This window comes from Episyrphus balteatus, chromosome 1 (assembly GCF_945859705.1).
Source record: "Episyrphus balteatus chromosome 1, idEpiBalt1.1, whole genome shotgun sequence".
NCBI lineage: Eukaryota > Metazoa > Arthropoda > Insecta > Diptera > Syrphidae > Episyrphus > Episyrphus balteatus.
The window spans coordinates 128540250-128554302 of NC_079134.1; the positions used below are offsets into that span (position 1 = coordinate 128540250).

The window sequence follows — 14053 nt, forward strand, 5'->3', positions numbered from 1 at the left end:
AACTGATTGACTGGTTCACGTTCTTTCTCCTATAGATAAAATTGCTTAGGATGTTAAAGCTTTTATAAAATTCCTAAAATAATAATTTGAATATAATTTTATTATTAACTTTATAAAAAATATAAAGCAGCATTAAGCGTTGATTTTAAAATAACGAAAACAACTTTTTAAATGGTTTTAATCTCCAAATAAAGAATGCCATTTGATTTCTTATATAACAACGAATTTTAAGATTTTATTTTTGAAAATTGTTGAATTCGCTTTTTAAACAATAATTTTTGGTATACAGGGTGTCCCAAAAGTAAACTTCGAAACGAAAACGGTAGATAGGGTAGGTGGCGACAGTTATCAGAAAAATAATTAGAAAAAATTGCAGCCATATATTTTGTTAGTTATGGGCATTCTAAAAAAATTCGAAAAAATGATCACCCTGTGACGGTTTTTCATGTGCTGTGACTTCAAATCTTAAGCTTTCTCAATTTTTTCTTTTGCTACGGAACCTTGAGTAACCCAAATGCACACAAAACTTTAAATCAGCTGCATCAGTTTTAAGGCAAATATCACTTTTTTGCCCAACTAAGTACTCCAAAATTTTACATGACTCTAATTCAATGAACAGTGGTGTGAAAAAAATGCACTACGATGTTTCGACAAATTATCTTAAAAGTTGGTGTGTTCAATTTTATTTTTATAATGGTGTAAAATTAATGAGAATATTCCATAAATAACCGAGATAAAAAATTTCTTCTAAAAAATCCGACTTTATCATTTTTTCCATATTATTTAATTTTTGTACCCTTTCAGAACCGAATTTGTATTTTTAGAAGTAGTTAGGTGTTGATTTTTAAAAGATAAAACAAGCTTAATTAATACTCTAAAAGTAATAGTTGGTAGACTATGTTTATGAATGAAAATAGTGAAACCTATCCTTTTGGTCTTTTGACCGGAAATGGCGACCGTATAAGAATTTTCGAATATTTTTCAAAAAAAAAAAATTGGTATGCCATTTGAAGAATTTATTTTTTAACAAATTCAAACAAAACTTTATGTAAATTTATTGATCCGTTTTGAAAAAAAGATTTTTCAAAAAAAAAAAAGAAAATTGAAATATTAAAAAAAAATCCAAAACTGACTTTTTTTTAATTTTTTTTTTTCTAATTTTTGAAAATTAATGTTACTAAAACGTTTTTGTACAAAAGTTTTCGTTAAAATAGGTTAAGTCGCTTACGAGAAAATCACAAATTAAGAAAACATTTCTATGGCATGTACCTTTAATAATGGCTCAAAAAATATGTTTCTCATATAAAAAGTAGGACTATGTGCCACAGTACATTTGAAAAAAAAAACAACCTTTTTCATTTTGCTCATACCTATGGCAAGTACTGTTAATTTTCGGCGTATGTGAATTGTGAAGTTGGCACAAAAATGCCTGGTTCGATTGCTCAAGGTTAGCCGAGGATAGTCCAACTTTTTTTTATACCACCCACCCCGTAAAAGTTATAATCGATTTTTTTTTTTTTTTTCACCTCGAAAAACACCAAAAAATAATTTTTTTTAAAGTGTAAAAATTGTTGATTTTGCACTGTGGTTTGTTTGCCTAACGTAGTCCTGGATAGCCCAACATTTTTTTCTATACAAATATCGTGAGTTTAAAAGCGTGGTTCATTTGCCCAAGTTTAGCCTAGGATAGCGCATCACTGTTTTTTTTGTTAGCCTAAGCTTAGTTCAAAAATTATGAGAAAAAACTTTTTTCAAACTACCAACCTCTTGAAAAACGATTTTTTTTTCGCTGTAAAAATTGTCTTTTTTTACACTTTTTCTCAATTAACCATTCCAACTAATTCCATCACTTTTCGTTAGCCCAAGCTTAGTTCAAAAATTATGACAAAAAATTAATGGAATTTGTTGGAATTACCATGGTTAATTGAGAAAAAGGTTAAAAAAGACAATTTTTACACTAAAAAAATGTAAAATGGTAATTTGAAAAAAGTTTTTTGTTATAGTTTTATAACTATAGTTGAGCTAACGAAAAAAAGTTATGGGCTATTAAGGTTGGAAAAGTGAACCACAGTGCAAAATCAAAAATTTTTACACTGAACAAAAAGTTTTTTTTTTTTTTTGAGTGAAAAAAGTCATTTTATTTATATTTCACTGTACCAACAAAAATATTTTGAGCAATTTGAAGTCTATCCAAAAAAAGAGAAGAAAGTAGCATTTCGCCTTCGCTTTCGCTTTACCATATTTTGAAGCCGACAGAATCAAATTGAATATAGTCAGGGAGAGGCCTTAAAAGTTCATAAAAATTTGGGCTCAAATACAGCCCTGGTTAATGTAGATACTCTTGAAGAACTAACTCTGTGCCTTCTTGATGGCAACTACAGTATACTCCCTCTTTTGCCCCAGTTCCACTTGAACATTTAATAGTCATTTTGGAACTAGATCTCTGTGTCAATGTGTGTGTGTGTGTTTTCTTTTGCCCTTCTTTTAATGCTTTGTTTTAGGAAGTGTTTTAGAAATTAAATGAAAATAGCGGTGGTTTTTTTTTGTTGAGACTCATTGCGGTGCTGGTGTTGGAAAGGATTTTTGTTTTCGTTTTTTTTTTTTCAGGTTGGTTGCTGCTGGTGTTGTTTTTATTATTTTTTTTGGTAAAAGTGTTGCAATTAAGATTTATTTTAACAAAAAACAGTGATAGTGATAAATGGCATTTTATTGTAAATGTTTCTCTCTTTTTTTTACTAAGTTGGTTGGTTTTGGTGAATTTTCAAAGAAGCAAAGTCATAGCAAATTTCGAAAACAATTTTCTTTTTCTTTATCTTAGTTTTGCTTATATTTTAACTATATTTTTTTTGTATTCTGTTTATGTAGGATGGTAGATTGGTCGCTTTGTGCAAAGAAAAGGTTTAGTTTTTCAATGTCTGCCAGTTACCAGGTTACTTTGTAAAATTAATAGTTGCGGAAGGTACTTAAAGGGCAGTGTTTAATGAAGACTTAAAATTTGTGATGCACAGCGGAGATGTGATTCTTAAATCTTTTATCATGAATAGGAAATACAAAAACAAATTCAACAAGGATATTTAAAGATGTTTTTTTTTGGTTATTTTTAGTCTAAAATCTCTTTAACTAAATGCTTATATTTCGAACGAGGTAAGGTAAATAATTGGGATTTTAAGGAAGTGTGTACCTGTCCGAAAATAGAAACAATTTTTTCTTTTACTCGCATCTAAAAATCGATGCAAGCTCTTGGTCTAATGGCCATACAAGTCGGTATATTTGATTTGAAGGCACGCATACATAACTTGTGGTACTAAGAGTACGGCCACTCAACGACTGATTGATTGATTGATTGATTGGATTTTTTGTTTATTATTTTACTTAAAGGTTTTGATTAAGATTATTGATTAAGAATATTGTGTAGAAATGTTTACTCTGTTCTTAGAAGAGGAATGGTGTTTGAAAAACTCAAATGCTTGAAATCTTAAAAAAAATCAATCAATAATATTCAGCTAGCACAACTCAATTCACAAAATAAGTACCAAACAACAATAATAGTCTAAGAGCCGGCAGCATATTTTGGCAGTTTTGTTGTAACCGAAATTCGAGAGTGCACATATCTAGATATGCACCACAGTATGTCAACGGAAAAAGTCTGGCAGTGATCTTTTTCAGCTTTCCCTTGACAGGCGCATCCAAAGTGCAGCAAAAAATCAACTTTTGGCGTTTTGGTATAACCGAATAAATGATACACCAAAAAATCATAAAAAATCCCTTGATTTCGAAACTGTGGGTACCGCAATTTTCTTTTTCAGCTTTCCCCCCGCTTGAAAGCATTTTTAAGTGCATTTTTCTAATAAAAAACCTAGGTAATTACTTATTGATGGTAACAAATTAAAATTCTATGTCTATTAGACTGATTCAAAAAAATTTTTTTTTTTCTTTTGTTCAAAGCATTGTTGAAAATATTGTTGGAAATGACGATAAAAAATACTGTAAAAGTTTCAGCCCTTAATGTTAACATTTAGTACCGCCGCATCGCAATTTTCTATTTCCCATACGATTTGTATGGGAAAGATTGTGTATTTGTGTTTAGAATTTTGTATCTTTTTAATGGTTCATCAAAAAGGCTAGATTTAATCATTTTCTTGTAAAAACAAGATTGCATTTATGAAATTAAAAAAAAACGGACGCGAAAATTTAATTAAAATAATTTTTAGTTGAAAAAATGAATAATTCGAATTTATTGAAGAAATCTAATATGATAGTTTTAGGGGTTTGTGAGTTATATAAAAGGATCTGTGAAACCAAAACACAACATAGAATACAAATATTCGAAAATTTTGCCAAATTTTTTGAAAAACATAATAATTTCGTCAAAAAATCGGAAAAAAATGAGAAAAAAGTACTTTTTATATTTTAAAGTTGAATAACTTCGAAACGCGGGGGTAAATCAAAAAAATTATTAAAAGCTTTTTTGTAGAGCGGACAATTTTATAAAAGAAAATGATTTTGTCAAGCCTTTTGGATGAAACATTAAAAAGATACAAAATTCTAAACACAAATACACAATCTTTCCCATACAAATCGTATGGGAAATAGAAATCTGCGATGCGGCGGTACTAAATGTTAACATTAAGGGCTGAAACTTTTACAGTATTTTTTTTTCGTCATTTCCAACAATATTTTCAACAATGCTTTGAACAAAAAAAAAAAATTTTTTTTTGAATCAGTCTAATGTCTATTCCTGGTTTAGAAAATATAAGTTTAAGCCAGATATTTTTCAGCCTTCCCTCTGCCAGACGCCCTTAAAGGTATCCCAAACAGGTTTTTCCATAGAAAAAACACCTAGTTTCTGTTTTTTTCTTATAAAATTGAAATAATATTTTTTTGTTTAGAGTAACCATCAGGGTTCGGACTTTACTTCGATCGAAGTAGATTTACTTCGATTTTGGGAAAAAAATAAAATCTACTTCCCTACTTCTCTTTTTCAGGATCTACTTCTATTTCTTGATTGAAAAATATTTTTCAAATAATAAATTTAGAGAAAGGGATTTAACTTCAATTTTAAATCTGGTCGAGGCATTGAGAAATAAAGCTCAACTGAAATCTCAAATGATGAATGGAGGTCAATTATTCTTCGAATCCAAGATATAAATAAAGTTTATCAAAGTAATTTTGACTGATTTTGGAGAATTCCTGATCAAAAATTTGTTAGATTATGCTGAATTAACCGTTTTACCCAAAAGCACCATTACAACCACTAGATGAGAAAGGTTTTTTGGAAAAGATCATAATAAAAAAAGTAAAGAAAAATAATTTTGTTGAAAAATAATTTTTTTAGAATAAATTTTTGTAAATAAATGTTCTGAAAGTTTAATTTTGAAATCTACTTCCGAAATTTGGGATCTACTTCACTTTTTCTTCAAATTTGCTTCGAAATTTTGAAACTGAAGTCCGAACCCTGGTAACCATATGATGAAGATGCTTCGCATGACAGCAGGAGTAACAAAGCTTGATAGAATTAGAAGTACAAAGATCCGAGGAAGCCTTCATCTTAAAAATACCATCTCCCAAAAAATTGAACACGACCGACTCAGTTGGTATTGCCATGTTCAAAGGAGAGATCCTGAGAACCCCGTCAAAAAAGCAATATCATATAACGTTCCAACACGAAATAAAAAGAAAGGTAGGCCTAAAAACTCCTGGTACAAGCAAATGCAAAAACACCAGCATTCAGTTGGCCTCAGAAACGGAACAATACAAAACCGGGAGGCTTGCCGTCGATTTCTGAGGTCAACCCGGCGAACCCCACAGGCGGATCACTAGTGTGAAGCAGTAACGTGGGAAGGTTATGATCCCCTCGACATCGAGATCATAACAGCGCCGAGAAAAAGGAAGAAGAAGAACCATATGATGGCCAAATATTAACTTTCTCTGCCTTTTCCTGATTTAGATAATGTAAGTTTAAGCCAGTTTTGTTTCAGCCTACCCTCTGCCAAACGCCCTAAAAGGTATCTCAATAGTACGGGAAAGTTAGATTTTGCTATATGGGGCATGGGGGTCTGGGAAAAAATCCGAAATGCATTTTGACTTCAGTAATCGAAAGAGTCTAAAACCACATTTTGTACAACCGCACCAAGAATCATTTTGTTTGTCCCTATACAAAAAATTGCAATTTTTTGAAGTTTTTTTGCCTACAGATCGGAAACGGTCTGTCAAATCGAAAAACCAATATTGTAACAATTGAAGGTAATTAAAAGATCTACAACTTTTACAACGAACAAATTTTTTAAAAAACGCTCAAGTAAAAGAGATATGACAAAAATAAGAAAATCACTTTTTGACGTATTTAAAAAAAAAACACCCTAACTTTTAAACCAAAGGGATAATCGAAAAATGTTATTTAACATATATTGTAGAAAATTAAATTATTTCAAGTTTGTCATACATTGTTTTTCTGTTGGTTCAAAAATACGCGAGTTATCTGACAAACTAAAATATTTATTAAAAAAAAAAATGGCGGCCAAATGACTCTTGGTGCGATTGTACAAGATGTGGTTTAAGACTCGTGTCTTTATGACTTTCGAGCCCTGAAGTCAAAATGCATTTCGGATTTTTTCTCAGACCCCCATGCCCCATATAGCAAAATCTAACTTTCCCGTACTATTGAGATACCTTTTAGGGCGTCTGGCAGAGGGTAGGCTGAAACAAAACTGGCTTAAACTTACAGTTTCTAAATCAGGAAAAGGCAGAGAAAGTTAATATTTGGCCATGATATGGTTACTCTAAACAAAAAAATATTATTTCAATTTTATAAGAAAAAAACAGAAACAAGGTGTTTTTTGTATGGAAAAACCTGTTTGGGAAACCTTTAAGGGCGTCTGGCAGAGTTAAGGCTGAAAAATATCTGGCTTAAACTCATATTTTCTAGACCTGGAATAGACATAGAATATTAATTTGTTACCATCATACGGTTATACCTAACAGAAAATAAGTAATTAGGTTTTTTTTATTAGAAAAATGCACTTAAAAATGCTTTAAAGCGGACTTTGGTACCCACAGTTTCGAAATCAGGGGATTTTTTATGATTTTTTGGTGTATCATTTATTCGGTTATACCAAAAAGTTGAAAATAAAAATTGAACTTTTATTGCAAATACACAAAATATATTTTGAAAAAAAAAAATGTTGGTATTAAACTGCATTTCAAAATTTTATCTCCAAATCTATCGGATGAGACATCAAAAGGAGGGGCTCTTAAAATTCTTTAAATTAATTATAACCAATACTGCCCACAATCTCTCAAAGTCCCTAACTACATTTTTCATACTTCTGAGTTATAGAGGAAAACACAAAATCAAATACCGCAATTTGCATATAAAAGTGAAAAAAAAATCTTGTGTGCAATTCATAAAGAATAAAGCCATAGTCAAATTTTTACAACAATCATTTTTCATGAAAAAAATCAAAAAAAAAATCTTTTTTTTTCTTCTAACACCTTTAAATCCATTTTTTTAAATGACAACCTGTAAAAAATTGTATATCATCTGAAAGCTTATTATTTCACCTTTGCCTACAAGAAAAGTAAGAATTTTTTAGAGCCATGACGAAATTTCAAACTGAGATTACGGTACTTCCTACACTGGTTCATTGGCAATAGATCTCCACAGGTGTTTTTGAGACATTTTTTAAGTTTTTCAATTGAAGATTGTGTTACTTGTAGAGCACGTTACGTAATGTGTGATGTATTAAATAAAAGGTACCTAATATTATCAGCATGCGTACTAAAGTTAAATCGTGTCTAGAAAAAGAACATCTTTTCACCGTTATCTCAGGATTTTCAATATAAAATTGATTGCCATTTTGTACAGTTATAGTTTATTCTATTACCTATCTACAGTATAAATTTCATTCATCTATCTCTTAAAACAAAAAAGTTATAATCAATTAATTTTTCGTGTCGCTTTTTCGTTTAATCGTGCTTCAAATCACTACGATACTAAAGAAGTTTTCACTTCAAAAAAATTCAAAAATATTTGGAATTTTCTGACTTATTTAAAGACTAAAAAAATATATGAGAATAAATCAGAGACAATGCCTTAACTCCAAAAATGCCAAAAAAATCAAAATCGAAAATTTTGTAGTTAGGGCCCTTACGAGATTATGGGAAGAATAGCTCGAACAAGGTCTCACTCTAGAGTTTTTTTAATCCAAAATTTTTGTTCGTAATATTTTCAAAAAAAAAAAAATTACTAATTTTTTATCAATTTTCATCAATTTTATTTACCTAAATACATTTCTTAAGAATTGCATTTTTTTTAATTTGTTTAAAAATTGAAACTAGAACTACATACCTACATCAAGGGGCACGGTAGTGCCCAGCCAAGTTCTCTAGCAACTTTGGCACTACACCCTTATTTATAGGAAACAACTCAGGCCATTTTCGACCCCCCTCTAACTTCCACACCAAAGATGCCAGAATATTCAAACTCGCTACATTTGTTGAGCCGAACCCAAATACCTCACAATATTTCAGGTTCTTAGGATGAGTGGTTTCTGAGATATAGGACTTCAAAAATCGCGAAAACCATAACTGACTCACTGACAGATCATCAAAATTATGGAGAACTTCCCGTTAACGTAGAAACTTGAAATTTTACATGGTGCTAGGACTTGTGGTGTATACAAAGGGAAAAATCGAAAATTTGAGATTTTCAATTCAGGGGGCGTGGTAACGCCCATTTCCGCTGAATTTTCATCAAATATTATAGAGCACTTCTGATTATCGTAGAATCTTGAAATTTGGTAGAATGGTAGAGATGGTAGTTTATACAAAGGAGAAAATTTAAAATTTGAGAATTTCAGCCAGGGGGCGTGGCAACCGCCAACATTTTCACTTAATTTTCATCAAATATAGAGATTCTCAATTCTATAGCCATACCTTGCAAAAAGTAGTGAAATCACAACAAAAACATTACTGTTAAAAAAAGAGCCAAGTTCTCCTATGTTGAAATTATGATGGCAGAAAAAGTACTGAGATGTAAAAGTGTACCAAGTTCTAAAGTTTGGTTTCAAATAGGGCTCTTGATACTACCCGGGTAATACCCGTTTCAATAAATACCCGGGTACCCGGGTACCCGAATATGCGGGTATTACCCGAATGTGCGGGTACCCGGGTATTTTAAGTGGCGGGTACCCGAGAAACCGGGTAACGTGTTCTTAATAGCATAAAATGAGGGAAAATATCAGAGAAGTCTAGTTTAATTTATTTATTATAAGTAATTAGTCGTTCATAAGAAAAATTCGGTTTGAAAAGTATGAGCCTTTAAAAAATTACCCATAAGAAACACGGTTTAAACAATAATAATTGTTACGTTTTTATAAAATTAATTTTCTATTTCTCAAAAGAACCATATCTGCGTTGGTAAGGTTTTAACAAAAAAAGTTTATTTTGAAGAAAGTTGTTTCTTTCCGTCATAAGAATACATATTACACTTTGATGTTTCTTATAAGCGTCGTGCATTCATGGGCGTAGCTAGAGATTTCATCTAGGGTGGGCCAGATGTTATCATCGCCCTGAAGCCATAACCATGAGTGTGCAATTTTTTTTTACTAGGTCTATATAAGTTAAGTATTGGTTTCGTGTCGAAAAAAAAATTTGAGGTGTTAATCAAAACCAACATTACGATGGTGGAGAATTAAGAAAAAGTGGATCTAGGAATTCTGTCCGTGCGTCTGTACGTCCAACTGTTCACATTTCCACAGCCAGGGGCGTACATACCATTGGGGCAAGTGGGGCGGTGCCCCGGGGCCCCCAACACGCCAGGGCCCCGTAAGGAGACAATGCAGAGAAGCCAACTGGTTATAAAAGTATCGTATAAGTATAAAAGTATGGTTAAAAAAGCAGAAAGATAAGATATTTGACATGAATCACTTCGGACAGAAGAGAGACAAAAAAATTACATATTATCTTGGGGCCCCAAAAATTATTACTTGCATATTCTTAGCGACCAACAAATGATAGGTACATCAGGGGCCCCAAAAAAAATAAGTGGGCGTATACATACTTTTTTATTTGTTCTTATTTTCTATATCAAAGGGGCCCCAAAATTTAGTCTTGTCCCGGGGCCCCCACAACTCAACGTACGCCCCTGTCCACAGCCATGAACAAGTGGACTGATTTTCTTCAAATTTGGTACAGATGATTTTTATAGAATTCTGAAAGTTGTTTTTTTTTTTTTGTTCTTTTTCTACCTTAATTAGAAAGTGTACCCCCATACAAATTCTTCGAGTTATACCAAATAACTGGAAAACGGCTCTAACGATTTTGATTAAACTTTGCAGGCGTAAAACTGCATTTTTAGTTTTACTCAAAAAAGTCTAATAACAAATAAAATTATTTAACAAAACTTTGCCCTGAATGTCTGCTCTTTCCCAACATCAACAAAATTTCTTTGAAATTTATATAAAGGAAGCCCTTAAAATCTGTAAACTAACAAAAGTGTTAGTTTACAGCAACTACGAGACACAGTCGTGCATTTTATTTAGTTTGCTCCTTTAATTGGCAAATAATTCGCCAGTCTCTGGTGTTTTTAGTAACATAAAATTTGCCAAAATTTTATTTTTAATAATGTATTCGATCGGTAAATGTGTTGTTGTGAGCTACACAAAAGTTGAATTCAGTCGCAGTTTATGGCAGCGATTGGCTTTAAAAACTGACCTTACCAAGTTTTCAATTTTATTTGCTCTATTTTTTTGTTTAAGGTGCTCTTGAAACTTAAGCCAGAAGTGTAGGTACATATAAAAATAAAAATTTGTAAATTAAAGTTGTTGTATGCGGGTGACTATGTGACTCTAAGGCCTAATGTTAAATATTTAGCAGAGGATACATTTTTGACATTTGAATGTCTGGTGAATAAAAAATTATCTTTGGCTTAATTTAGCTTTGTGTCAAAAATTTTACATGCTGTTAACTATTTCACGCAATTCACGCACGGCCTAAATTGAAAAAGCTAATTATTGAATCCGACCTTTTAGACTGCTCATACATATAAACTGGATATTTATACATATCACTAACTAAGAAAAATATACATAAACACAAGGCTGGTTCAAAAAAATCGAATTTTTTTTTTGATTTTATACTCCGATAGATTGCCAGACATCTCTAGAATATACTCACCAAATATGAAATCCGCCTAAGAACACCCTTCCACACAAAATTTTTTTGTTACTTGTTTGATCCGTGGTTCTTATCCCAAGAGCAAACTTTTTGGCAAGTTTTATGAGTGTAACAATTTTTTTTTTATTTGTTGATTTTATATGTACTATTGTTTATATAAATACTGTACTATACTACTGTTTGTTTATGTTTTTTTAACCTGACTATAGGCGAATCGATCGAATCCAACTATACATTTATTGATTTTACAGTGTGGTAAACAGCAAAGACTGAGAAATGTTCCTAAATCTGTTTCAATCACATTATTCATGCCTAGATACGAAAATATTGCGGCTACCCGAATATGACCGGGTACCCGTATTATAACGGGTACCCGAATTTATGGCCCCCGGGTAATACCCGGAAATGCAGGTACCCGGGTACCCGGGTAGTTACCCGGGTATGCGGGTATCAAGAGCCCTAGTTTCAAATTCGTTTCAATAAAATTTTGATTGTTTACTTGGCAATTTTTGAAATAACTTTAAAAATCGGTAATTAAAAGAAAAATTGTTAAGGGAACAATCAAAATTTTATTGATACGAATTTGAACCCAAACTTTAGAACTTGGTACACTTTTACATCTCAGTACATTTTGTGCCAGCATAGTTTCAACATTAGAGAACTTGCATCTTTTTTTAACAGTTATATTTTTGCTGTAATTTATTTTTCCCCAAACCTCAAGTAAGCACAAAATTGAAAACACATGTCTCTAAATGAAAAAAAAAACTTCAGAACAAATTTATTTTACTTTTTGAGTCCAAACTTTATACCAAACTATAAAGGTATTTCATCTTTGCTTTGAAATAGCCAGTCTAAATCCTAAATATCCTAAATTATCAAACACCAAAGGAGGTCAAAAACGTTCCTACTAAAAACACCATAAAATCTATTTAACTTAAAGAAACTACTCTTCTTCGTCCAAGTTTGTATATATTTTAAATGAACGGACTGCAGTAGAAGAAACATAGTCGCAGTAGGTACCTAGTTAAATTGCATATTAAAAACACACTGCTTCAAAAAACATTAAAAAATTGTGTTTGCAAACTTGCCAAAAAACTTCTATATTTGTTCAGGTGGAAGAAACAAAATCACATTTTATACATACTACTACAATTCATCAAACTCGCAACTCCCTTTTATAGCGTAAAATGTAATATATTCTCAAGACCTTACAAAACAATTTCTTATATATGTATATTTGCTTAGATTTTGTTTTTCTTCTCTATTGTTTTTTTTGTTGTATTTTTACTTATATATTTTTTCATATCAAAGTTTCTGCGCTATTATTTGTGTTAATGTTTCCAAACTATATCCTTGCTTGCTTCAAATACTTTATACCCAGCGAACTGCCTTCACCTACTTGAAAGTCTTCTTTCGTCTTCTTCTATATTTTTTGTTGTTGTTAACTCATTTTCCACTTATATACATTTTCAGCACAACGCTGCCTTACGATGATGCTATTGCAGCTACAACCCAAGTGGTTAAGAACGAACGAAAGTACTCGAGTAGCTTCGCCAGACGAAAACGCAGAGATATCGCCTCCTCTTCAATGCATGGTAAGTAGATATAAGTAGGTATATACTTTAAAATAGGTATACCCTACTCCCATCAAGTACGAGAGGACTATAGTTCGGGCAGTATAGTGCATGGTGTTCAAAAAAGGGTGCTACTTATATGCACCAGATAGTAGCAATTGTGATGTTTCTTCTCCTCTACTGAATAGCAATTGCGTTGCCACTTTGCTACAATTTTTCGATCAACAAATAAATCTTCCTCTTAAACACACCCCCTAAATTTAATCCTCTTTTAACTTACCAGTTTGGTCCTTTTTTGTCCTTTTTTTTTAAATATTTTTGAACTTTTAGAGCAAAAAAAAAACTTTCTTGAGTGGCAACACTAAGCTGAGGTCTTCTAGGGAACAGCAAAGCTGCTGGACAGAGATCCGGTCAGTTGAGAGTAGCTGCTGGTTGCTTGGTGTGCAATTTTAAGTTGTCAAGAATGGGAATCATTTTTGAAGTGTTTCTTGAGTACATACAGCAGCTCAAAGGGTCTCCAGACCCCAGACAAAGTTGTAGATTGTCAATTATATTTGAGACGTTTCAGTGTAAACAAAACAATTTTCACATTCTTTGTCCGTCGCAAGACCGACGACGACGATGACAACCAACTACGCCAAGAATTCGTCCTCCCTCATTCACCATAAGGATACGTAGGAGACGACCATGTTAAGAATGCCATCCTTTATATAAAGGACACAGCATTATTATCGAAGGATAACAAATGCAAGAGTTAAAGAACACACTCTCATGCATACCTACAACTATTCACTTTTCTCGACTTATACATGTAGTTTTATGAAACACACTTTCCAACAGTTGTCTTTTACCGGAAAGGAAATTGGAACTTGCTCCCATTTTCTCTCTGTACGTATCCCAAAAGAAAAACAATGAAATATCTTCCCCTCTCGTCCTGGTATTCGTCACATCCCCTTTTTAAAGTTCCATTCTTCGTAAGAGGATTTTGTATAGTTTTCTGTGGTGCTGCTGTGTGTGAACTGATGATATTCTTATAGATGTCTGTATATCCTAGGTCTGTTGCATGCATATCCTTCCCAAGGACTCGGAGACGAGAGTTTTTGAGATGATTTTTGATTGAATTCAGTTTTGCAATGTTCGCTTTCTCTCTCTCTTTTTCCATATATTCCCAAAATCAAAGTTGGTTGTTATTTGCTATGAAAAGAGGAGTTATGCTCTAATTCCATTCCTATCAGCATTATATTTGGTCTTGGTTTTGGTTATATGAATTTTGTCATCATATTCAAAATTAATATTTGACAAAT

The 14053-nt window shown here is 32.0% G+C and overlaps 1 protein-coding gene across 2 annotated transcripts in view; it reads left to right on the forward strand.

Moving 5' to 3' along the window:
- LOC129907245 (uncharacterized) overlaps window positions 1-14053 on the forward strand; it is a 236637-nt gene that overhangs the window by 63688 nt on the left and 158896 nt on the right. For both annotated transcript variants that reach the window (XR_008770988.1, XM_055983358.1), the window contains exon 3: window positions 12649-12770. Coding sequence is in view for 1 of the 2 variants with exons in the window: in XM_055983358.1 (XP_055839333.1) it covers window positions 12649-12770 (122 nt within the window). In the remaining variant the exon portion in view is untranslated. The remainder of the gene's footprint in view (window positions 1-12648; window positions 12771-14053) is intronic.